General features: G+C 42.2%; 2 protein-coding genes across 2 annotated transcripts; one reads left to right on the top strand and one right to left on the bottom strand.

Moving 5' to 3' along the window:
- Nucleotides 1-1364: 1364 nt before the first annotated feature.
- c7h1orf174 (chromosome 7 C1orf174 homolog) lies at nucleotides 1365-11628 on the bottom strand. Its single transcript, XM_033970315.2, has 4 exons — nucleotides 11414-11628; nucleotides 7091-7153; nucleotides 6168-6422; nucleotides 1365-4254 (listed from the first exon to the last, which is right to left on the bottom strand). The coding sequence occupies exons 2-4, from the start codon at nucleotides 7151-7153 to the stop codon at nucleotides 4054-4056; spliced, it is 519 nt and encodes a 172-aa protein (XP_033826206.1). The 5' UTR covers nucleotides 11414-11628; the 3' UTR covers nucleotides 1365-4053.
- Nucleotides 11629-24032: 12404 nt separating this feature from the next.
- On the top strand, nucleotides 24033-25509 carry b3gnt7l (UDP-GlcNAc:betaGal beta-1,3-N-acetylglucosaminyltransferase 7, like). Its single transcript, XM_033969654.2, has one exon. The coding sequence runs from the start codon at nucleotides 24093-24095 to the stop codon at nucleotides 25323-25325; it is 1233 nt and encodes a 410-aa protein (XP_033825545.1). The 5' UTR covers nucleotides 24033-24092; the 3' UTR covers nucleotides 25326-25509.
- Nucleotides 25510-27519: the final 2010 nt, after the last annotated feature.

The raw sequence follows: 27519 nt of genomic DNA on the forward strand, positions 1-27519 counted from the left end.
GTCATTGCTCATAATATCAAAGATTAGACTAAAAGGAGGTTTAGGACTTTCACGCAACACTGCACAAACACACTCCATTCTTGCCCTATCGCATAGAAAAGAACGTACTGTGACAATAGATAGATTGTGTAGCATGTCCTTCCAGATTGAGCTGTTACAGATAACTCTGGGCCCTCTGCGCCAGTGGGGCACCTGGAGGGTAGAGGAGTGCCAGAAGGAAGAAGATGTCCATGCTCAGCTACTGAATATTCATGATTTATGTTTAAATGTGGCGTTCAGGGTCAAGCACTCAGATCAAAACGGGACTTCCCCTGAGATCTCCGTGCACGTACTAGGGACAGCAATAATGCCTGACGTGTATTAGATTGGATGTATAGGGAATAATAAAACTCGAGTGATTCTACTCTCTGGTCTCCAGTGATTCTTCTGATCGGATTAAAGGAACATGCTTACAGTCCCAACAGATGATGTGCTCAGCGAATGTCTCAGACAGTGCAGAGAAAGAGGTGCTGGAGGAACCATCATGGAAGGACAAGCCCCTACGACCGGAATATTACTGAAGTAGCTGATATCAAGAAATCCTACAAATGGCTTGAGAAAGCTGGTTTGAAAGACAGCACAAAGGCACTCATACTGGCTGCACAGGAGCAGGCCTTGAGCACTAGAGCGATAGAGGCCCAGATCTACCTCACCAGACAAGACCCAAGGTGTAGGCTGAGCAAAGAGTCCCCTGAGACAATGCAGCACATAACTGCGGGGTGTAAGATGCTGCAGGGGAAGCATACGTGGAGCGGCATAACCAAGTGGCGAGCATAGTGTACAGAAACATCTCCAAAGGTAGTGGAGAATGATCGAGCCAGTGGGACTTCCTGTGGGACTTCCAGATACAGACTGACAGAATGGTGACGGCGAACCAACCGGACACTGTGGTGGTGGATAAACAACAGAGCAAAGTCATTGTGGTGGACATCACAGAACCAAGTGATGGGAACATCAGGAAGAAGGAACATGAGAAACTAGAGAAACACCAGCAGCTCATAGAAGAGCTAGAGAAGGTCTGGAAGGTGAAGGTATCAGTGGTGCCCGTGGTCATCGGAGCACTCGGGGCAGTGTGGCTACAGCAGATCCCCAAAAAAACCATCAGACATCTCAGTCCAGAAAAGTGCAGTACTAGGAACAGCAAAGTTACTGCACAGAACCCTCAAGCTCCCAGGTCTCTGGTAGAGGTCCCGAGCATGGAAAAGAGGATGAGACCACCCTCGTAGGGTGAGGAGATTTTTTTAATTTTTATGGTTTAATTGAAAGAACCCTTAGTAGGATTAATTCTTATTTATTTTATTACCTGTAGAAAAAAATCACCAACGCTGGATTGTGAAAAAAGCATTTATTTGTTCTTGTTTGGCATCATGATATAAAATTATATAAACCACATCCACAATGAAGGCATGAGATTAAAGGCAGTTTCAATACAAGAAAATAGGAAATGAAAAGTTAGTACAAATGAGTAAAAAATAACTGATGACTGTGTACTACTTATTCGTTCATTTAAAAAAAATATGTTGAACATTCATGTGTTTTTGCATTGAAATCAATAACAAAACATGTCAACAAACAACATTTATGGATTTACTATCCAGAGCTGCAATTAAATCTCATTTGTACTTTAAAGGTGTACTATGTAACTTTGTCTGGTGCTATTTGCCTGTCTTTATAGAAATGTTATTGCTTTGCCTGGAATGTTCCACAGTATTGCATTAAACCTATCGCCACGGAGACAAGCAGGAGGAGACCCCACTCACTGTAAGAATGCATGGTTTTGATGTGTTTTATTTTCAGCAATAAAACATCTTTAAAGCAGACATATTGTGCTTGTGTCTGCTAAACATTTGTATCTATGACACCCATGGATCATTGTTTGGACATCGCAAAATCTCAATATTAATCGACATAATAAACCATGGACAGCTGCAGATCACACTGACGAGCCACAGATTCATTTGTACTAAAATGACAATGCAACAGATTAATCCTACACATATAAGAAAATTAAATAGAATGAAGTAAGTACAGATCAGTGGCTGCAGTGAATGGGGACCGATCAGCAATATGGCACCCTGAAAATAAGCAATTTAAGGATGCTCGGACATGTACGAATCACTCCAAATACAACTTTGGGTGTGTGAATGGTGAGGGGAAACACTGAATGTTGTATTGTGGAACATTACAGGCAAAGTAAAAACATGTCAATGGCAGAGCCCTTAGCAGAACAGTTACATAGTTACACTTTAAAACACAAACGTTTTCTGATAAACGCATGGGATTCTTGTATTAATAGCCATAGATCACTCATGAATATAAAAAAAGAGAAAACACCTGGTTCATGCTAAATATGACTGGACATTATAATGACTATTTTATATTTTTTCTTGCAATTTGATCATGACTCATGTAATTGGTTTCTTTATATATGCTATTAAGACAGAACATATCTCACGGTGATTGGTTAATGCACCTGTCACTTAACTCAGAGCGTGACAGAGGCTGACCAATAGGCCACGCTCATGTTTTAGAACTTGATGGCATAATCTCAGATGGAGGACGGGACTATAAAACTCTAACAGAGATTCAATGTTTTTGATGAAATATCCAAACTTATGATCCACAAATGTTGAACCTCATCCACAAACCTGTCATATTTTATGGCTTAAGGCCTTTCAACTGACAATGTCTTTGGGGTTGAATGGTCATACCACTTTCTGACGGTACTGTGAAAAACAAAATTACTTTTGTTTTTTTATACTGACACAGAAGATGTTGAACTTTGTGTCAGCTTTTGTTTCATGCAGATAGGCCCAGTAATTACAGAGATATTAACCATAAACCAGGTCAACAAATCTACAATCTGACAGTTAAACAACAAATTTCTCCACAGACTTTACTCACCTGTCCTCCAGCTCAGTTTTAATCACTGTGATCACTACCTCCACCTACAGCAATTCCAAATCCAGTTGGCTCTTATTCATTTACACATACATTATATAGTGCAATTACATCATAGAAAATATTAAAGGCCATATTCTTTTACCAGGAGAGGAGCAGTTTTTTGCTTTTTTTAAATCTTGTTGACAGTTTCAAAGGCTGCTGAATAGGCCAAGCTGGTAAGTGCATATGACAGGTTAGACTACTCATTTCACTTAAACAAAATTAATGTCATTATTTTGTGAGATTTTACAAAAAAAAAATTTTTTAAGTTTATAATTTCACTTCTTGGTTGAAGCACCAGATATGATTGGGTAGAGGTAATTATAAAACTGTTACTTGGCAACCATAATGTTAACAAGGGCCAAAAATTCTAAATTGCACAATAGTTATGATTAGGTTAATAAAATTAATGACAGCACCTTTATTTTGTTAAATTAAGGTTTAAACTATGAGAAACATACCTTCCTTTTCACATAAATATGACTCAACCTGTTGAGCTGCACTGTGACTTTTGTGTGAACTTTATTCTTATTGTATTTTACTGTTCAAAGTGCTTAAATTGTCCTTCACGAACAAATAATGTGGTACTGTTTGATAGATTGACAAATTGTCCCTGCATTTTGGATGGAATTTTCAGGTGTTGATGACATAGGTAGAAGTATTCCATTTTAGAACTCATTGCTGTTTCCAGTATTTTTGTACTTAACTTTTTTTTTCCAAAAACTGCCACTTAACCACAGGTACTATCATAATTAGAAAAATAACAAAACCTGTCATATGCACTTTAAAACATAATTGTAAGGTCTATATCCCCTTTTGGAAGACAGACCATAAATCGTGGGTCTCATGTGGATCGGATTGTCAGTTTAAAAAATGTGCCTTAAGCCCCAATAAAAGGATTTGAATTTAAAGTGCTTTTCATCAGGTTTAAGAATAAATATCACAAAATAAGCTCTCGTGTACAGCCCTCGGACCGGAGTATGTCCACATGTTTGGTTTACAGTGGGATTGGTCGCTTCTCCATCGACCTTCCAGTCTCACTTTGGCACTCGGGTTTCTGCACTTCTAGCTTCAGTGTCTATCAGAGGGGGACTCCTCAGGGTGCTGTTCTGGCTGTTCTGGCTCTTCTCTCTCTCCCTCCTCTCTCCTCTTCGTCACTTCTCCCTCCTCCTCCTCCTCCTCCTCCTCACTGTCCTCCAGGGCAAAGTAGCGTCTCCTCCTCTGAGCTCTGGACACAGTAGTGGATGGAGCGGACGGCCTTTGAGGGAAGTCCTGTAAGCAATAAGACATAATAAAAAGTCAACATGTGCCCTTGTTAAAGTGTAAAGTTAACACCCACCATTTCAAATAGAGCTGCTAAACTGGGCAGTACCTGGAGGACTAAAGGGAAGAGTGAGGGGGAGGAGGGGCATGGTCTGGGGCATTGACTGTATATATAAATGGACACAGCTGAAGCGCTAGTCGCCATATTCCACATAGGAAGTCAGCATGGGCACAGAGTTCCTTGGTTCCTTTGAGCTCTGGTTGCAATTTACCTAATCCAGTGCCCATTTTCCTTGAGGTCTCTCCCGCTAGCATTAGTAACAGGTTGATATACAGCCACACTGCCCCCACCCCCTGCCAAACCAAAGGTGCAAGTGGTAGGGCTCGCTCCGGATTGGCTCTGTGATTTCATGCTCAGATTTCCAAATATGGTCCTTGGTGGCAGATTAGCCGTGATAACAGCTCGCTTCACTGAGCTTCATTTGGTTGCAACTGAATGCTATGGGTGACGTCACACTCCCCCAGTCCACTTCTGTAATACAGTCTATGGTATGGACATATAAGAATTGTGTGACTGGCCCAACAGCTATCCACACTTCAAACTTAGCCCCTGTCGCCAGGTGTCTGTAATCAGGGCAGTCCTGCGTGATGTCACCAAGTATTAGAAATTGTAGAGTCTGAAGGCAGGATGCACTTAGATTTAGTCGTTTTTGACCAGCTTTCTGGTCAACTGTGACAGTGATTAGATCTCAGATCTAAACTACAGGGTTAGCAATTTTTATGCAGAATAAAACAGGAGATTTTGTTGTTTATGCAAGAAATTACGATGCTTTAAAAAAAAGACATATTGCGCTTCTGTGTGCTACAAAACTTCCGCTTCCAAGAGCTGTGAAGTTGCTGGCAACTTCAATAGATAGCTGCAAAACACGCCAGCAAGTAGCAGATTTTTTTTCTATTTGTACCAAAATTACTATGTGATGCAGCTGAATCCTACGTGTATCACAGATTAAGAAAATAAAGTTGGAGAACAAAGTAAGTACAGAGCAGTGGGCATCTACTGGTTGCGGGCGTGATCGGCAATATGGTGTCTTCAAAATAAGTAATTAAAGATTGCTCAAACATGTACAAATCAATCCAAACACAATTTCGAGAGTGTAAATGAGAACAGAAACTACTATGGTTATGGTTATTACTATGGTTAATCTGATTAAAAACTTGCATTTAAAAACTGCAGCCTTTGCGATCTGCTAATTGGGTCCATTCCATAGACTGTATAAACAGATGGGCATAACTAACCCACAAGTCACTGCGTTCCAAACAGGAAGTGAGTACGGATACAATTCGGCTCCATCAACTATGGCTCCATTTCACTTTCTGAAAAACCGTTGCCCGTCTCTGTAACTGCTCCTGTCAGGCTTGTCATTCTTCCATTAAAATATTCATATTCATATTCATGATCCTGTTTATTTTATTTTGTCCATAAATCAAGATATGAACATTAATAACCTATCAACAAACTGCCCTCTTCCCCTGATCATGCTCCCGCTAGTGCTCCTGCCAAACCAGTACTGCGAGCAGAAAGGGGCATTAGCTTCAACCTCGAGCTGAACGTCACTCTCTCTCATTCCACTTCTATAGACAGTCTATAGTCTATTCAAATAGTGATTAAATTTAGATAAATGTCGCACCCCTTACAATAATAAATTTTATGTGTATTTATGTGTATATCTTTTCCAAAGTGCTTTACAGGTTATAGGAGAGAAATAAAGCCATTTCCTGACTGGACAGTATTTGTTGTAGTAAAGAGGACAAGGCTAACAGTAGGAGGAGTAAACAAGAATGGTCAGCTCATCGACAGTTATGAACATACTTGAAAATATAAAAAAAAAAATTTTTAAATATATAATTCTGTATAAAATGACCTGAACAGCATCCATGTTCCCAAAGAAGTGCTCCACAGGCAGTATCTGGTTGCTGTCCTCATCGAGGAAGAGCTTGCTATAGTCCTGGTAGTCCATGCGCTCGCCACAGCACAGTGCCTCCTGTTGGTTCTCCTTGTCATGGTGGGGCACAGGCTGAGGGGAAGCTGAGCACCTCTTGTGGTCTGACCACTGCTCACACTCACAGCTGATGCCTGACCTGTCAAGGCACACCTTACTCTTCTGGCTTGAATACACCTGCCAACAACAGTCAGGGTCAGGGGGATTCATAGAACTGGGGTTATGCAAACTCAAAACAAATTTTTAAAAAAGCATAACAAGTAAAAACATTCATTTTAAAAATGTATCACTAATTTAACTAGGATGTTGCTACTGAGATTATAGCCCTAATTTTCAGTGGAATCCTGACTGTATTATACATGAGAAGATTATGCAAACTCCACACAGAAAGGGAGATGAACCCGGGTGCTTTGTGCTGTGAGTCTGAAACGCTCACCACAGCACCGCATTAGCACATTGCCCATTTCTATCTCCAGATATGAAATTGACCATTTCAAATGAAGTAGTTGCTCAAACAATATAGATAACAATGCAGACAACTGACTCACAATGTTAATAATTACATAACAAAGATTGTTTATGTAACATTTGCTGTGGGTTGCTATTTCTTCAAGACCTGTAATTAGCAATGCTAAGTGTAGCAAATATATGAAGAACAGACTTTTGACCGTGTTCCCGGATCAAGCCAAATAAAGGAACAGGAGAGCTTTTACTCATGTTCTGTTCCATGGAAACACACATCATAAATGTCTCTTAAATCTGCATCGTAGTGGCTTGTGTGTAACAGAGTGTATGAAGCATGTATAGCAGTTTAGGTGTATGTTTATATGTGTGTAGTGACTGACCTTCCTGGTGCCTCTGGACTGGGAGCTGCTCTTCCTTTTCCTGCTCCTGAGCTGCCCAGGCATCTGTGGAGGACACACAGTCAGAGCCACATGCCTGCTATACAAACTCCTGCTATACACACACTAAATATGTGCATACAAAAAACAGGGACATTTTCTTCTTTATTTATATTATTGTTTTATATCACAAATAGTGATAACACTCATATCCAAAGATGTGCTACATAGCTGTGTCTTTGCCTGGGTGATAAGAGAATAGATTTAGTCCAGATTGAAAACTGTGATTGTGAAAAATCTGATTTTAATTTTCTCTTATTAAAAACAAATATAAATAGATTACAATAGGCAATTGTCTTCTAAAGTCTTGCAGCTGCCCCGAACCATGTCATTTACTGACAGAGGATAGACCTTTGCCTTTAAGGACTAATTTATACAACATGGTAGAAAGTTGATTTTGTATAACACTCCCTCTTTAAGGAGCTAACCCCATTAAACCCATTGCATAAGTGAGCAGTTTGTGTTCACTGGAGTCCCATGACAGAGGGGGTCCCATGACAGGGGGCTCTGTCAGTGTTTGTAAAGTGGAAGCTAGGCCCTCTCAAAGTGAGACTGCAGGCTCCTGTTATCATTACACTAATCTAACTAAGCACAAATCTAAACTGCTCTGAAAAGTCTGATAAGGTCCAGCAGGATATTTATGTCACAGTATTGTGGGAATCTAAACATAAGTCATGACAAAGAAAGTGTTAGCTACTGTTGTGTTGGGAGTGTATGTTCACAATTTCACGATTCCATCAACTATACGACGGTACAGCACTTAATTACATCTAAACCCTCTTCAGGCATGTTTTGTAATTAGGGAACAACATTATAACATGGCAAAATGCTTAAAAAAAATTTCTTTAAGTAGTTATTGACCTTTTAGAGCCTCAAAACAAAAGTTAAATCTTTACACTTTTTTGGTGAAAGGTTTGCTACTTGCTAGTAGGCTGATAATTATACAATGTCAACTCATCGTTCAATATATCTTTGCAATAGTGGGTGTAGTGACCTTGAGCCTTTGACGCTTAGAAAGGAGTACAGGTCCAGCACCTTGGTCTAACGTGCTGCTGTTTGTAAGAAATAGACTGACTCACGTAGTGCCTTTTCTGGTGGTTTAATCAATCAGTGCCTTAAGCAGGTTCCACATACAGATGGTGAATTGTAGGCCTACACAAAAATAGTATGGTAACAACCAAAAATGAAGAATTAATCTCCACCTGCCAGCAAGGAGGAAACCAGTGCCTCTGAATGTACCCGCATATCACCTTGCCCACGTGAACCCCGTCCCTCTCGCTTTGCCATAGCAACCAAAAACACCCATATGGCTCCTACAGTGGGGACATTTTTTCTATTTTTCTGCACTATAACAAGATCTGAGCTGTAGAGCAGTGGTCCCCAACCGGCCAGGGACCGGTACCGGTCCTTTACGCATTTGTTACCGGGCCGCACAAAAATAGTAAATAATTTATCAGCGACTGCATATTCTCCGACGTAAGTTTCACCCGTCCGCTAATAAGCTTGTCCGTAGATATATAATGAAAATCCTCAAGAAAATTGTCACAGAAATGTATTTGATGTAGTGGCAAGTATATTATCTGCTTTTGTCCTCCGCGATGACGTATAATGTATAACACATCAGTAGAGCCACAAGGGAGTGAAAATGAGCCAAAACAAAAGTCTTTGGAGAGCTTTTTAACAAAGGGGAAGCCAGAAGAGGAGCCTACGACCTCCAAGAAAAAGAAAGATCAATTTAACAGACAACACCAGGAGTCCTACTTATGTAAAATATGGGTTTGTCTCTACAGGTGAGTCTCACGCACAGAGTCCGCTCTGCGTAATATGTGGGGAAAAGCGAACGAGGCAATGAAACCTTCAAAACTATTTTGGCACATGGAGACTAAGCACCTGGGATTAAAAGATAAGATTTAGAGTTTTTTAAAGAAAAAAACGTGAGCAAGAAGGAAAGAAGAAACAAGCACAGGGCTCCCACTGAGTTGTATTTTTTTATGCACTTAACTTATTTTTGCCATATTTATCTGCCATGTGTGGAAGGCCAGTCCGTGAAAATAAAACCTACATTATTCAGGTCCATGGTGCAAAAAAGGTTGGGGACCACTGCTGTAGAGGATAGAATTCCCTGCTTGCCGCCTGCCCCAAAAGTACTATAAGGAGCCTCCAGTTGGTCCAAAATGCAGCGGCCAGAGTCCTAACAAGAACTAAAAGAAGAGACCACATCAGTCCTGTACTAAAATATCTGCACTGGCTTCCTGTCGAGCTTAGAATCAAATTCAAAGTCCTCCTCCTGACATACAAAGCCCTAAACGGTATGGCCCCATCCTATCTGCAAGATGCTATTGTCCCGTACCAGCCAAACAGAGCACTCCGCTCTCAGAATGCAGGACTATTAGTGGTTCCTAGAGTGTCCAAAAGTACAGTGGGAGGGAGAGCATTCAGTTACCAAGCTCCTGTGCTATGGAATCAACTCCCTGCTGATGTTAAACAGGCCCCCACAGTCTCTGTATTTAAGACCAGGCTTAAAACCTTCCTCTTCGGTATAGCGTATGACCAGGTTACTTAGTGAGGGAGTTAGGGTTATTAAAACCCGGGATAAGATAAGCTGCAGTAGGAGTAACTAGCTGGGGGAAGTATGGCAACCTGAGCACTATCCTCTACTTTGCCCTATTTTCTCATCAGCAATGCTATTCACATGTTGTCCCCTGTCCCACTCCCCCTGTGGAGTGTATCTCTTTCAGATGCCCCGATGACAGTTGGACCTCCTCCTTGCCTGGCTCTCCTCCTCCTCGCCCGGCTCTCCTCCTCCTCGTCTGGTCTCCTGGCCGATTTCTTATGTTGTCTGATTTTTCCTGTTGTGTCTGATTTTTCCTGTTGTGTCTGATTTTTCTTGTTGTGTCTGATTCTTCCTGTTGTTTTGTTTTTTGTGTCTTGGCGGCACGGTGACTGAGTGCCATCACTCATGTCTCACAGCAAGAAGGTTGGTTCGATCCCCAGGTCACCAGGCCTTTCTGTGTGGAGTTTTTCATGTTTCTCCCCGTGTCTGGATGGGTTTCCTCCGGGTACTCCGGTTTCCCCCATCAACCAAAACATGAACGCCCTTCGAGACAACTGTTGTTGTGATTTTGGGCGTTACAAAAATAAATGAATTGAATTGAATTGAAATTGAATTAGAATAAATAACTTCTGTGGGTAATTATTGGGGTTATTATTGGTTCATTCTGCTATTTATTTGAGCTCAGGCCTTTCAATAATAGTGTACATTTAAAAAATGGTTTACTGGGATCATCCTGCATTGTGTCAGTTAAGTACTTTTCATATTATTGTTTATCATAATATTTCTCTGTAGCAATATATCATGCTTCAAAATTTGTTGTCCTGACAGGTCTACTTCTACGTCTCCATGGAGATGTTGGCCCTATATTAGAATGTTGTCTAACATTCTAATTTCAACATTCCATTTCCATGGATTCCACCAGGTCGAGTAATTAAATAAATGCAAGATAGAAACGTTTAATGCCATACAGTGGAACATTCTAGGCAAAGCAATAACATCTCCGTGGACAAGCAAGCGGCAGACTCCCCATCAGAAAAGTTCCATAGAGCACCTTTAAGGCTGACACTCTAAAACTGCAAAAGCCTATTGAACTGCAAGCAGCAGTGTATCAGCTTATGACCGTACATCAGTATTTCCCATGAATAGATATGACTATGGTGACCCCCCATAGTCTAAAAAGAACATGCACCAAACACTGGCAAAACAAACCTTGTAATGTCATTAACAATAAAAGTAACTACACTGTTTTAAAAAGACTGCTTAAATATATGAAATACAGGCAATAACTCACGTTCAAGCTCCTCAAATTGTATAAAGAAAAGAAAATTATTAATATAGAAAGTGTTTGTAGCTCCATAGTCGAAATTAAATCTATGGGAATAGCTGTATTATTACATCATCATTATTATTATGAATGTATTATCATTTAATAATTATAAAGAGCACAGGCAGCTATCCACATAACATGCTAACACATGAACACTACATAGAGCTGCTTCTCTGTATCTTGTAGCTTTTTGGCTGCTACTGCGCATATAAACAATGTAAACAATGCCTTCAAAATTAACCCAGAAACGGTGTAAAGTCATGTAACTAAACTCACACGAATTATAAGCACATAAGGATATAATACAGCAGTACACACGGGAAAGTGAGCACATTTATAAGCGGGTCGCGGTTGGCCGTTAGCCGTGTTAGCATTATTAGCTCACCTCGTGAACAATTCTCGGATGTAAACAAGCACCGGGGCAGGGTTAGAATGTTTGTAGTTCAGTGAGAAAGACCCCGTCGTGAGTAGCTCTCCTCCCGCGCCCAGCTCCTGCCCTGATTCCCCGCCACCGGCTGCTGGACCCTGGGCTGGACACGGAGGTAGCAGGACCCGGACTGAAGTGAACCATGGATGGTGTGGTTCCTCCCGATCTTCCCCAGAAAAATATGATAAAGGGAAGCTAGAGAGAAGCGCACACTGCTGCCATGCCTGCGGCGGCCATCTTGTGATTGTAGGAGCAGGAAAGTTTCTAATAGTAAATAATGTAAAAACAGAGCCAGAAAATTCATAAGCCTAGATTTAAGTGTTTAAGGGTCCTATATTAGGAGTTGTGTAACACTTTATTATTAGTCTGTCTACATCTCCAAACCTCAAAATGCTCTGTTCCACCTTGTGATGTCATGAAGTGGTAGTTAAAGTTAACCGCTACCATTAACTTTTTGTTCAGTAAATTCTAATGACGGTATATGGAGTTTTTAAAAACACAGTGGAGCACTTCCTCTATTACATGACCTCACAAGGTGGAACAGAGTATTGAGAGAAGAATTCACACAGGTAAAGGCAGGGTGAGCGGACCAAACAATGCAGCACTTGGGGAGGTTTTACGGTGTTTATTTACAGTTTGTGAAAAGTAAAACAATGAGTAGATCTAACGGGGAACAGGGGGCTAGGAGCGGGCCAGAGTCCAGAGAAGCTGCCGAGCGTGAGCCGGGATCCGGGAGTGGGGTGAGTAGAGGCGGAGTCAGGACGAGCAGAACCGAGACAGCGAGCAGGGTGCGGAGCGGAGACCAGAGACGTAGGGAGCAGAGTGCAGAACCAGACAGGACTTAGAGGTCGGACGGGGACGAAGGCCGTGTCCCAATTCGCCCACCTGGCCTTAGAATCACCATTGGAAGGGCGGTTCGAAGGGCAGTGACGTAATTTCCGGCGTGACAAGGGCTGTCCCATTTCAACCCACCCTACTGAATGCGGCCGACAAACCTGCCCTTCCCTTTGCACCGTTTCCATGGAGATCGGACGTAACCGAAGCCTGCATCCGTGCACACTTCACGCACTTCTATATCCCGTCATGCACCGCGCCTACGCAAGAAAGAAAGGTCCAATACTTACATTTAAAAGGTCACGTTTAAATGTAAGTACTGTTTAACGTGGGTTCAACTGGTTCAACAGTGCAACATGAAATGGTTGTTACATGAAACTGTTAGAATTAAATTCAGATCTGTATGAGGCCACTCAACTCAGTGAAGTCCCGTAAAATAGAGTTTACAGTTATCGCTGTGTAGTTGTAACAATGAACGAATTATCGCTTGCACTTGTGTATTAATCATGTTTAATATTGGTTTTTATTTAAGAATATTCTTTTGTCTTTAGGGAGCAACGAGCAGACAGAGCAATTCATCTGCCTGAGGGGGGAGAATGCGCACCTGTTCAGCGGGGCCAACTACTCCGCACAGGCGGCGTGGAAGTAAGGGCAAAAACATTGCAATATACCCACATAATATAACAAGGACCCCAGAAACGCATAAAAGTTGCCCTTACTGCAAATTGAATACGTTTACATTTGTACATATGTGGATAGTAATGACTTAACCTGGATTTCCCCATTTCATTCCCGTCTTATCCACAACCTGTACTTCTGTGAGCAGACGTACAGAAGAGGTTAACTGATGGCCCTGAATATGCTTATCTGAGATCACAGTGGAGAACTAAACGTACCTGTTTCAGTAGACTGTTGCTCACACAAATGTGGGAATTGTTCATTTGATCATCAAAACTACCTTCTTTACCAAAGACTCAAAAATATCTTTTAAAAAAAACCCCACATAATTACATAAATGGAATGATAGAATGTGCTGCATAGTAACAGAACAAATGTTTCCAATAACTGTAGGAAATCTAACAGTGTAGTAGAACATTCTGATTGTCAGTGTATTATAAGATGCTGTATTATAATTGGGTAAATTGAGAATGTTTTTCTGTATGACTCAGGACAATACTGCAGAAGATGGGCCTGGAGGGGACGGTCACACCCCTTCAGGCCAAGAAAAAGTGGGAAAACCTGCAGAATATAAAGTATGTACATGATCTGAATGTGTACTGTTTTCATTTGTACTTATAAACCATTGTGTTAATGTTGTTTTCACATGTCCTGTCAAAGGACCGCAAGTACCCAAAGAGCGGCGAAGGTGTGGCGGGGAATGCCACGGCTGAAACTTGGCCCTGGTTTGTCCTCATGGATGAGGTGTTGGGGCAGAGGGCCTCAATCAACCCCCCTGTCCTCATCGCCTCTATCCCTAAGGACACACCAGGGCCAAGTACTTCCTGGCAGCCGCAGCCACAGCCACTGGAGGAGGAGCAGCAGAGGAGACAAGCGAGGAAGAGGAAGCGGGAGAATCCCATGCGCCAGCTGTACGAGGACCTGCGCATGCAGAGGGAGCGGGATGAGAGGAAGAAACGATCTGAGATTATTTGGTTTAGAGAAACCAATTGAAAAAAATTAAACCGTTTTGTTTTGAAACTTGAGTTTTTCTTGACAAATATTTACATTCACACACATTGGCATGTGTTAAAAGTAAAATAAAGTACCATTTAGAATTTATTAACGTAATAACTAAAGTACAAAAGTAACAGTCAAAGTGCAAATGAATAAACCTGAGTGTGCCAGTGCCAGGTTTTAATCATGAAGACACACTTCCAGGGACCTTGGCAGTGCTAATCAACCTTCTCTGCCTGGACCGACTTGAGTGCTGAGATTGAGGTCTTCATCTTCTGGCTGGTATGTGGGGCTGTCACACCGGGTGCTGCTTCACTGTCCACCGCATCGTTCATGGGCTGGGTTTGCAGGGCTGGCTGGGGCAATAGATCACTGGCATGTCACTATCGAAAAATCGGAAACAATATTGATAGTACTGGTCATGTTACATCACATCTATTTACAGTCAGTGTTTACAGGTAATCACCCTGAAACACTTTCAATAACAATTTGAAACTTGCCATTCTGTAAATACCTAGATATAATCATGATCCATGGGCACCTCCAGGGCAGAGACCTCAGCAGACAGCTGGTCCTGCCACTGTGCTCCAGCGAAGGCCTCCACTTCATTGTTCCCCTCATCCTCCACTACATTCTCCTGTGTCTCATCCTCCAGGGCCACGATGTCTCCTGCCCCAAGGCAGACGTTATGAAGGACGGCACAGGCAGTGATGACCTATGACAAGAAAATGATTTTGTCTTTCATCATCACATTTAACATTTCACTTGCATGTGGTGCAAAAGTGTGGTGGACCTCCATAGCATGAAAAAAGATGGCCCTGAATCTTGTTATCATTCCAAAGGCACGCTCAATAATTGAACGTGCCTTGGAATGATGAAACTTGAAGCGCTGGGCTCCCACACCTTGCACTGGCCGCTTATAGGGAGTGATGAGGGGGAGTGGACGCTGGAGACAGGGGTACCCTCCATCTCCGAGGATGAAGTGCCCTGGAGGAGGATACAGTCCTCTCTGGTACAGAGGACTGTGTCGAAGCACTCTGGCATCATGAACAGAACCAGGCCACCCCACGTAGGTGTCTATGAAGCGGCCCTGATGGTCACAGACAGCCTGTAGGATAACGCTGGGAAACTGTTTCCCCGTTTCTGTAGCTCTGACCATCAGGGCCGCTGTGTGGCCTGATTCTTACATGGCAGCCATCTATTGCCCCAGGTGCTCTCCTAAAGGCCCCGTGCCTTGCCAGCCGTGCACTGGTCACTGCCTCAAAGTCATCATTGGTAGGGAGGTGGATGACTTTGTGACGCAGGGCCGCCACCACCTCCCCAGTGACCCTGTGGACGATGCGGTGGACAGTGGAGTGTGGTATCCCACCCGGTATGATGTCCCACTTGCCAGCCAGAAGAGAAAGACCAAGACCTCGAGCTCAGCACCCCATCCATGCCGTCGGTCCAGCTCCAGAAGGCGCATTAGCACTGAAAAGGATTCCCTGCTCAGCCGAAAGTCAGGCCGTGTGTCTTCATGATTAAAGAACCGTTCCCGCACTGGCACACCCAGGTTAATTCTGCAGTACATTCTTCGGGGCTGGTTTGGGGAAAGAAACAGTTATATTGAATAAAGGTATGTGCAGTTATTCACTGAATACAATAATACTGCATTATTATTGCAGTAATAAGCTGAATTTAACTGGCGTGGCATAGAAGGTAAACAGCACCCTCTACTGGTATTAAACTGATTTAGTTAGCCATGGATCAAATCAAACCTCTCCCAAATACCAGACCATTAAAATACACAACATCCCACTTTGTACAACAAAAGTGTTGGTTTATAAACTATGAATGTTAAAATTATCTTGGTTACCATTGTCTCCGTTATAACGTTTTAAGAAGGTATATTTGGTTAAAGTTATGAAGTAGCTACAATAGGGAAAACAATCACCTGGAACCTATTGATATTACACAGAAAACAATTACTTCAATCTAAAAAAAACTGAACGCCTGCGATGACGACACCTAGACTCTTCTTCTATTAAATTCTGAACAATGAGCAATACAAGTCTCATTGATTTTGTGTCCATTTTACACCTTTGCTCAAACATCAGTGGCGTATAGCTAATTCATCACCAGCCGTCACCTTTTGTAGGCGTTACGTAACTACGTAACGTACGCTCAAAGACAGCGGCGGAAGTGCGGTCCGTGGTGTGGGCCTGTCCCACTTCAGCAAGATGGCGGCTACACTGAGGAGGGCAGATTCTCGACCGGAACCTTGAAACTACACTTTTGAAGAGTACTTCGTAAGGACCCTTGAAGGGTGCATTTGGCGAATTGAGACACAGCCGAAGACGGGGACGTTTAACGCCGGGAGGAGCCGGGAGGAGTAATGTTGACACGCGGACGATCTGGCACCGAGTGTCTTGAGCCGGTCCATCTTATACACGGCGGCAGGTGGAGGTAATTGCGCTGATGGGCTGCAGGTGCGCGCGGGAGGAGCCAGGAATCAGCCCAGCTCCGGTCCGTGGGGGAGGGAGAGACAAGGCAGGAGGCAAAACCAGGAACGGAAAAGTGCGGATTGTGACACAGGGTTTGTGTGTTAAACATGTATGAATGAATCAAAACACAACCCTAGGTATGTTTTTGATAGGGAAGGCCTATAGCATAGGTCAGATTAGGCCTATAATATAGATCAGAAAATAGTGTAATGTAATAGTGTTAAATTAATATACAATGGTGAACTGAAAGGGCTCATCCAAAAATGATTCTATTTATTTAACACACATAAAAAACAAATTTATTGGCTTTTTTCACCTTAGTGTGGTTTAACATGGATGTACATACACAAATACAAGTCAATTTACAGTAGATTGATATAGCCTAAAAGAAAACTGTTTGTCCTTTTAGTTAGAATGAGTTCTTGAGTAGAATTTTACAGTCAGAACATTGTTTATATTTAAGAGATGTCAGTGGCATGATAAAGAAAGCCTATTACATCAGTCCTACATTGTGTATAAAGAAGAATACATGTATGTATGTATGTATGTATGTATGTATGTGAATGTACACTTCTAAACCAATATAGGCCTGCATATAACACTGAACAGCATTTACAATAAGAACATAGTTGGATTTTTTTTTATACAGGCTATATAAAAAGAATAAAGCAAAGTGGGTGCATCTAAATAGAATTCTTTAAATAAAACACTATTTTTTATAACATATATTTGTAGGCTTAATGTGTTGCTGTCTATCTTACATCGGACTGACTGTAGGCTACTGAGGTGAGGGTCCCTCTAGCTTTTCTCGATCCTGCTTTCCTTTTATTAGTAGTATTTTCTGTCGTACTGTGCACTGTCTCCACTAAGTGGTAATAAAGTGAAAAAGAGTGAGACAACTTTTGAGACGTGAGGCATGTGAGAGAAGACATAGGCCAGGGGTCTGCAACCACTGTCTAAAGAGCCTCATGTGGCTCTTTAAAACCTCCAGTGCGCTTCTTTGCACTTTGATTGAAAAAAAGAATCCATTAGACAATGTGTTAGGCTGTTTATTAACTTTGTACTTTACAGTGTTTGGACCATACCAGAGGGTACTTTATTAAGCAAAAAAAAGTAGAACCTGGGCCTTCTAATTACAAAACAGTTGTTTAAAGCAATTTCAAAGTGAGTGTGCCTGAGGTGTCAAATACATTTACACTGAGGGCCACATCAGCAAAATGGCTGCTCTCAAAGGGCCAAAATAAATCTAACTAATTTTATAATTAAAAAATTAAATTAACTGTTTTTGTCTTTATTACTTATTCAAGTTACAAATATTGCATGTGTATTTGCCTAGATGTAAAAATATGGCTGTGTAACTGTGTATCTCCTGATAAATTGAGATTTTAAGACCATCATACCTTTTAATTTACCCTGTCGAGGGCCACATAAAATGATGTGGAGGGCCACATTTGGCCCGCGGGCCTTAAGTTTGACACATGTGATCTTGGCTTTCTTGCTCCGCCGCCATTTTGAGGACTTGATTTTGAAGAGTGCTGTTTTTCTCTTTCTCGTCTTCGAGCTGTTTCTGCAGGCTGGTTTTCTCCTGTAGCGCCCCCTGTACAGATGCATCCAGGCACTGTAGGTCCTCGTCTTTCTCCATGAGCTGTTCAGACAGATCCTTTTTGAGTCTTGTCTGTTCTTCCAGCTCAATCTTGATCTCTTACGTTTGACTTCGGTAGTTTCGGACTTTTCTTCCTGGTTCTGTTTCTTCAGTGCTTCATTCTCGAGGCGCTCGTCTTACAGAAGTCCCAGTTGATACTCAAAGTATTCTCTCAACTCCAGGAAATCTTTGTCTTTACTTTCTTGCTCTACCGCCATTTTGAGAACCTCATTTTGGAGCTCGGTGTTCTTTTCTCTCTCGTGTTCCAGCTCTTTCTGCAGACTGTTTTTCTCCTGTTGCATCGTCTGTAGAGATTCATCCAGGTCCTGCAGCTCCTCGTCTTTCTTTTTGAGCTCCAATTTCTCTTGCTGGAGTGTGCTGTCTCCTTGATGCGTTGACTTGTTTTTGACCTGATGCTCACTCGATCATGTGAGGGTTTGGAGAAAAAGTCCCACTGTATTTGAAACTGTTGCTTTTACAATTCATAATTTAAATTCACGATTCATACATCCAGAGCAAGTTTTATTATTTCCACTTTTAAAGGAAGATTAGCTCACTGCGTTGTACACGATTTTCACTGTCAGTTCGGTCATATTCAGCTGTGATGAAGCGGACTTCAGACTTCAGATTTCATTTTTGGAACTCCAACCGTGAGTATCCTAGCAACCAAAGAGCCAATCCGGAGCGAGGTAGTTGAAGGTAAAGCCTCTTCGTGCCCACACCGCTGGTTTAGCAGGGAGTGGGCGCTTAGCAACGCTGTCAATCAAACCTGTTGCTAACGCTAGTGAGAGAGCAACCTCAGGGAACGAACTGACTGTACTGATTTGTCTGTTATTAATGTTCATATCTTGATTTGTTTACTTTATTTATTGATTTATTTGTCTTTATTTTTACAGGGTAACCCAACGATAATGCTCTTTTTCATGGTCGCCCTGTTAAAACTCACAACAAGCCGAAAACAACTAAAACCAACAAGTAAACGAGCCCGTATAAAACATTAAAAACAGGGGCAGGTGTGTGTATAAAAGTTTATTACCAGATTATTAAATTGCGATTGTGTCACCAATGTGTCCAGTTTTGCTTTTCTGAAGCAAAATAACTAAAAGCCCGTTTCCCGTCTCAGTTTTGTTTTTTGGCTCGTCTTTAGCCTCGTACAGTCATGTGATCTGGTGTTAAATGTTCCGGTATCAATGATTAACAAACAGGTGAGGTATTCTGGCAGTTTTTCAAGTCGTCCCTTATAGATAAATGAAATAAAAACCCCAGGATCATGTAGAGCGAGTTAATACGAACATTTAAGACCAAAATGACAAGTCTGACAGCAGCAGGTACAGAGAGAGGACACAGTTTTTCAAAAAAAAAAAAACTAAAAAAAAAAAAACTTATAAAAACAACAAAAACCTAAAAATAATTAAAAAACAAACAAAAAAACTCAAAATAACTACAAAAATAAAGAAAATAAACAAAAAACCTTAAACCAACAAAAAAAATGTAAATAAAAATAACAAAAAAAGCCTTCAAAATAACAAAAAGAACCAACTCAAAATAACTAAAAACAAACAAACAAAAAACCCTCAAATAACTAAAATAAATAAATAAATAAAAATAACAAACAAAACCCCCCCAAAATAAAATAAAATAAAAACCTAAAAAAGAAAAAAAAAATAGAATTAAAAAATAAACTTAAAAAATGAACCCCAGGATCATGTAGAGCGGGTTAATACAAACATTTAAGACCAAAATGTCTTACAGTCTGACAGCAGCAGGTACAGAGAGAGGACAGTTTTCTAATGTATCTTGCGTGCTTAAAAACCTCTAAATTAGCATGTTAAGCGAGCCCCCCTATTGAAGAAAAGCCAATTAAAAATATCTGGGCCCGCCCCTGTAATAGCATAAGATTTGCTTTTTCAAAGATTTTAGACCATGAGACTGTAGGATTCATCGTCTGGACATCTCAGTGACATAAAGCTCTAGGAATAATACTGCCAAACACAATTTATCATCCACCACAGCCTCAGTCCAACAAGGAACAAAAGCTGGAGACAAAGACCCTCATATGTAGAACCAGACTGAAGGTGCAACGCCCGAGATCTCCACACGGAACATATATACACGGAACATATATACACGGAACATATGTACACGGAACATATATACACGGAACATATATACATGGAACATATATATAGAACATATGTACACGGAACATATATACACGGAACATATATACACGGAACATATATAGCACATATGTACACGTAATATATATACAGAATATACATATACAGAATATATACACAGAATATATGTATACGGAACATATATACAGAACAAATGCAGATAGAATAAATATATATATATATACATACACACACACAGAGCAAATACATGTACACAGAATATATATACATACATACATACAGAACATATATACAAAACACAGATGGAATATATATATGTGTGTGTGTGTGTGTGTGTGTGTGTGTGTGTGGTCATGTGTATCATGTGTAATCATTAGCTAATACCAATCTGCGCCCACCAATCATCACGCACACACCACTTGGGTGAAGTGTCTTGCCTAAGGACACAATGACAGAGGTCCGAGTGGGACTCAATCCTCCAACCTTCAGGTTGCGGGACCAAAGCTCTAACCACTGAGCCACTGTTGCAGAATGACTGTCACTGTACAATCATGTACAGTGTGTTCTTAGTTTCCAGTGTGTGTATGTTTACATTTTGAAGTGTGTGTGTGTATGTTGATTGTCTGCAGTGTGTGGTTTGTAAATATATATTTATTTTGACCCATAGCACTTGTTTTGACTGTATTTTATATACAAATATACATTTATATTGTGTTTTGATATGATATATAAATGTACAGTAATAGAGCAGCTGCAGATACAGATTCCTCTCAGTGTGAGTTTTCAGTAGAGCCTCACTTATATCTGTGGGTGGAAACATTCAAAAGTTATTGCACTTTTTCCAAACGTTCTCCAAATGTCTTCATTCGGATAGCTGTGGAGAGGCCTGGACTTACTCATGATAAAATGATTGTAAAACTCTCATTTTTATAGGTATTGTAAGAGCCATTGTGAGACCCTTGTGTATGTTTACATTGCCAGCCACTGTGTGGCACTGTGTTTCCTGGTTGGTCTTGCTGGGTGTGCCCAGGTGTGCCTATTTAAAGGCTAATTAATAGGTGCTACAGAGCAGAGGCAAACTGTTTTTGACCGTGGTTGTGTAAGTGTAGATAACGGCAATAAAAGGATTCTTTACTGAACACACGAGTATTGGGCTTTTTAACCACGCGTTCTAACACCTTTGGGCTCTGTTAGTCTAGTAGCTGGTGGCACAGGGCCACTGGCCTCTACAGGTATTGACCTCAAATTTGAAATGTAAGTGGTCAACAATCTTGTCAGTTGAGATATAGTGTATTTTTGGCCCCAGCTCCCTACTGCAGCTTTCTACACCTTCATTTTCACAAAAACTTTTTGGCGAGGATGAGAATTTTTTTATTTTTTTATGTGTGTTCCAAAGTGTATAAATGCTCAGCAGACAAACTTACAGTGATTCTGACACCTGTGGGTAAAACTATAGGGTGTTACCTTTAAAAAGACCCCAAACTTGTGCATTTACTACTGAGGGTTCAATAATGGTGATTATTTTAATTTGGAGAGGTCAGAACAAAGGCAATTTCACCAAAATGACACGGAATGCTAAGGGGTTACCGAAGTCAGTAATGGTGTGTGTATCAGGAGGCAGTTTGGGCCCAGCCACAGAGAAGATCACTCCAGTGTTTGGATTTAGTTTTCGGAACTTCCAAAAGGAGTTGATTAGATTACCTCAAGGCCCGGTTTGTATTTCGGACCACCAACAGTTCAGCCAGGTAGGGCGGGGCGAGGCCATTAAGAACTTTAAAAACAAAAAGTAACATTTTAAAATCAACTCTGAAAGAAACAGGAAGCCAATGCTAAGCACCCTCTCTTTGCTAAACCAGCGGTGTGGACAGTCTTGCTCCGGATTGGCTCTTTGGTTGCTATGAGACTTGTGGTCAGTCTGTGGTTAGAACTAATGTGGTAGTTTAGATCTGGAACGCTCCTGTTATAAACCCGTTTTAGTTCTGGTTCTTTTCAGTGATGGTACTTGGTATGTGAAGTTGGAGAACCAGTACGATGTTTTCTGGACTATCAGTCGCTCCGGAGTATATGTCAAAAAATGCATAATAATGAAAAAGAAAATGTTGTCAGTGTGACCGTAACGAAGATGTGAAATTATATAGATGCGACTTATATTCTAGATCAGAGGTGTCAGACTCATTTTCACCGAGGGCCACATCAGCAAAAGGGCCAGATGTGACTGTGCGACAGGATAAATGTCACTAAATGTAAAAAAAAATATGTAATGTAATGTAAAATAAATGTAACTACTTTTAAACTTGTTAAATAACTGTCTGTATTTATTACTTATTCAAGTTGCAAATATTACGTGTCTGTGTAACTGTGTATTTACTGATAAACTGACATTTTTAAAAGTGTGGATCTAGTCAGAACCTTCAGCTCTGCTTCAAAAACAGACTTTTAATTATTGGACAATTTGTTGTTTTTCTTGCAGACTAACTTTTCCATACTTAGCTCCGTGTCTGGTGTCAAAATGTCGACGTAGATTGTACCGACCCTGCCTCATAACACAAAAAACACAGATTTTCTCCTTAAAGCACAAACTTGTATTCACCTTTAGCACCTTTCTTGAAACTGCCTTCCACGCCGACAATTTTCCTCTCCCTGAATAATTTGGGATGATTATTTGGAAATATTTGTCAGTGCCACTTGTTGGGAAAGTCTCATTAGTTTATTGTCAATGCACACATTAAAGCTGTACAGACTTATTTTAAAATGACAGTCAAGCCTTAATTTACCTTCTCGCGGGCCACATAAAATGACGTGGTGGGCCGCATTTGGCCCCCGGGCCTTGAGTTTGACATATGTGTTCTAGATATAAGTCACATCTGAGTATAAGTTGCACCCTCCAGCCAAACTATAAAAAAGAAAAAAAAAGTGCAAATTATAGCGGGGTTTAATTTTTAGTTTAACTGGCCACGATGCCCAAAGCTCTATGTAGAAATGTATTTGCCCACTTTTGATTTAGAAACAGTTTGAAATTCTGCTATAATGCATATAAATAAAAAACAATGGATGGACATGGAAAGCTGCACATCACACTAGCGAGAAGCAGATTTTTTTATTTGTACCAAAATGACTACGCGACCACGCTAAATCCTACAAGTGTCATCGGTTAAGTGTGTACGTCACAGTGGCCATGTTCTGGTGTTCAAAACAAGAGTTGATCTGCAAAACGGCGTCTTGAAAATAGTCGATTAAAGATTAAACTCAAACATGAATCACTCCAAATACAACTTCAAGAGAGTCAATGAGAAGGAAACAACTATGACATGGTTAAGTGCTTTGAAAAGTCCATTTTGGAGAATACGTCTGATTTAAAGAAGTGACTAGACTCTAGTCTAAAGTTTAGCTGAGGGTCTAAAGTTTAGACCCTCAGCTCAGCCTGGAGCACAGCCGGTGTGACGCCTGTCATCAGCTGCGTGGTCCGCTGGGTGTCGCCAGAGACTCAATGAATGAACCCGCGGGTTTCGGGGTAGGCGTGTAATGTAAAGCACATCTCTGTCTGTGTGTCTGTGTCAAATATTGTGAGGACAGTCTAATTAGAGCGTACGAGTGACAGTGTCCCATCCTACGCGCGCAGTTCTTTAGGATCGGCCTCGTCTGTTTTCACGATTGTTTCTAGAACTTTGACAGACTTGGGTGCTCGCGCGCACTGTCTCAAAGAGGGTCTCCGTGTCACGTGATTGTGGGCACACCTTGCGGGGGGCTGGTCCCATCTCAGCTCTAGAGGAGGGACAGTCTCGCTGCTCCTCACTCCACAGCTCTGCACCGCGCGCACCGGTCACACCTGGGGCCGTGGCACGCGGCTCCGGGAGTCCGGCTGGATGCGCGAGGGGCGCGGAGACATGAGTCACTGGATCCGTAGGAAGCGGCTCGTTTTGGGTCTGCTGAAGCCGGTGCTGAGTTTGTCCCTGGTCTTCGCATCCTTCCTCATGTTACACCGGCTCGCGGAGAAGGACGCATTTGGGCTTAAAGCTGGCGGCCCCAGAGCCTGGTGCGGCTCGGACTGCTTCACATTCAAACACAGTGTGAGCACAGAGGGACCCACGGAGCAGGGCGCACCGAGCTCACGGAACGGCACCCCATCTTGGGACGCGCAGGTTCTGAACTGTAGTGAGGACGCGTCCGTGAGCTCTCAGGACTGGTTTCGCCGCTTGGACTCCAGGTTTCACCAGTTCGTTCTGCGGAAACACTGCCGTTACTTTCCGTTGCGTATCAACCACCCAGAGAAGTGTACTCGCGGACACGTACACCTGCTCATTGTGGTCAAGTCCGTGATAGAGCAGCACGACCGGCGCGAGGCCGTGCGTCAAACCTGGGGCCGCGAGTACGAGACCGAGTCCGGCAGTGTCCGGACCGTGTTTCTTCTCGGGACGGCGTCCACGGGCAAGGACTCCCGGAATCTGCAGCGGCTGCTGGAGTACGAGGACCGGCTGTACGGGGACATTCTGCAGTGGGACTTTATGGACACCTTCTTCAACCTGACCCTCAAAGAGGTCAACTTCCTCAAATGGTTCAACATCTACTGTCCACGCACGCGCTTCATCTTCAAGGGGGACGATGATGTGTTTGTCAACACGCACAACCTGCTGGAGCTCATCCGGTTCAGGACCGAGGAGCGGCGGGACGAGCGGCTCTTTGTGGGCGACATCATCTCCAAGGCGGCCCCGATACGGAACCGTCAGAGCAAATACTACATCCCCAAAGAGCTGTACGACGGGCCATACCCGCCGTACGCGGGCGGAGGGGGCTTCCTCATGTCTGGGGCCCTGGCGCGCAACCTATTCAGGGCCTCGGAAGCGGTGCAGCTGTACCCTATAGATGATGTGTTTTTGGGCATGTGTCTGCAGCGGCTGGGCACGGCCCCCGAGTCCCACGCGGGGTTCAGGACATTCGGGGTGACGCGGCGGAGGCTCAGTCCCATGAATAGCGAGCCCTGCTTCTACAAACAACTTATAGTGGTGCACAAACTGAGCCCGCACGAGCTGCTCCGCATGTGGAACGTGACGCACGGGGACAGCTTGGTGTGCGCGCGCTCCTCCGCCATATGGACATAGAACTGGCACGGAGCGTCAGTCCGGAGCGCACGGACACTGCAGTGGCTCTGGGACTAGAGCCGCATTCACGGTGTCGGTTTGGAGGAGCTATACGTGAACATAGATCGTGCGTAATTGTGCCAATGCGCGCACGTTGTCAGGATATTTCCGGAGATGTTCCTACTCCACAGAGCTCCACTTTAGTTTCCGAAGAATCCAGCGCACACAGTGCCTCTCATAGCAGGAGTGAGAAGGGAGATCTTATCTCTAAACTAAACTGTTATAGTTTTATCTCTGCATACATGAGTTTACGCGCTGGACTGGATCCTACTCTGTGCCATTCATCTAGTGCCTATGCCTTTTATTTGGACCGGTTGCATTCTGGACATTTGTCAAACTGCAGTATTTTCTTGCATACCCTGCAGTTCGCTTATATGATTTTGTGTGAAATGTTATAATAAAACCAAAACGAGGAAATCCACGTGACACCAGCCTCTCTGAGTAAAATGTATTTAAAACAAGTGTCTAATCCAAAGACTGTTTGTGTTCTGAGTAAACCGCACAAGATCCAACCTGTTTCCTGCAGTTTTTTATTAGACACACACTGGTCCATTCACAGAAGCATCATTTAGAGCCATCCTCAGGAAACACCCAGAATATTGCTGGGTTTCAGATGACATCACAACATTCTACAGGCTAGTAATATTGAATACAGATGGGGGCAGCTAAAATGACTATTGTTCAAATTCAAGATTTGTTCTTGGGTCTGGACACTAATAGAAATTATCAAGTTCAACATTTGTGAATTTACCCTTGGGATATGTTATGGCAAAGTACAGTGTAATCAATATGGAACATTTGTCTCTTACCCCCATCTGAGAGTATGACATCATCACAGTCCACAATCTGAAAACCACCCATACTAAAGCTGACAGTTAATATACTCCATAAGCAGAAGTGAATGGTGTGTCACTTAAAGTGCTCTTCTTGGCAAAACTCAGAATTCTGATAAATAGACTACGGGGCTAGATGATAAAAATAAAGTAGTTATCCCATCCCAGCATGACAGGTGGATTTAACCACCCACAGTGTGGGCTCTGAGGAAACAGATAACATAACAGAAGTTGTGTTTGGTTTCATTCAAACATGTTTTAGTAAACCTATTATTAGTCTGTCTACATTTCCAAAGCTCAAAATGCTGTGTTCCACCTTGTGATGTCATGAAGTGGTAGTTTTCAAGTTAACAAGCACATCTTCCCTTGTTCAGTAGAGATTGGCCATTATCCAAATGATTCTAATAAAGTTGTATGAAGTCTAAAAACACCATAGAGTATTTACTATTTTACCACATGCCATCAAATGGTGGAACAAAGTGTTTTCCATTTGAGCCTAAATATGCAGGGTTTTTGTGTTAAACATGTGTGAATGGAACAAAACACAACTCCGGGTATGTTTTTGAAGAGGAAACAACATTATAACATAGATCAAATAGTCTAATGTAGGATATTTAGCCTTATTTGAACACTTCACTGTGAAGAGAGCTGCACATAATGTGAACACACACCTCTCTTTTGGGTTTGCCATGAAATGGGATTGTGGATATGTTTATTGCTATTTTAAATCATTTGGGGAAAATTATCAAAATGAGCCAGTCCATATTAGTACAAAACCACTAGCAAAACTCAGCCATCGGTTCCACTGGATTCTCCAAAACTGGCATCAGCCATGGGAAAAAAAAAAACACATTGTTCAAACTCTGTTAATTTTCCTTTACTTTGAATATCTTTGCAATATGAACACAGCATTGAAGGGTATATGTTCAAACAATCAATATTGTGACATACATTCAGGGTACAGTTATTTTGACTGTAATACAATATAAAAACACCCCAAACATGAGCTGTCTAGTGTGGGGACAATCTAAAATTTTTTGAAGTGTGAGAGTGTGTCAGTGTTGCGGAGGTCAGGGGGGAGAGAGTTCCAGAGCTGGGGAGCAGAGCGGCTGAAGGCCCTGCTCCCCACGGTGACAAGCCGGGCTGAGGGAACAGAGAGATGGAGAGAGGAAGAGGAGCGGAGAGAGCGAGTGGGTGTGGCAATATGGAGGAGGTCTGAGAGGTATGGAGGTGCAAGGTTATGGATGGCTTTGGATGGATGGTTATGGATTTTATATTGGATGCGGTGTGAGATGGGGAGCCAATGAAGTTGCTGTAGGATG

Source organism: Periophthalmus magnuspinnatus, chromosome 7, assembly GCF_009829125.3.
Source record: "Periophthalmus magnuspinnatus isolate fPerMag1 chromosome 7, fPerMag1.2.pri, whole genome shotgun sequence".
Classification (NCBI taxonomy): domain Eukaryota; kingdom Metazoa; phylum Chordata; class Actinopteri; order Gobiiformes; family Gobiidae; genus Periophthalmus; species Periophthalmus magnuspinnatus.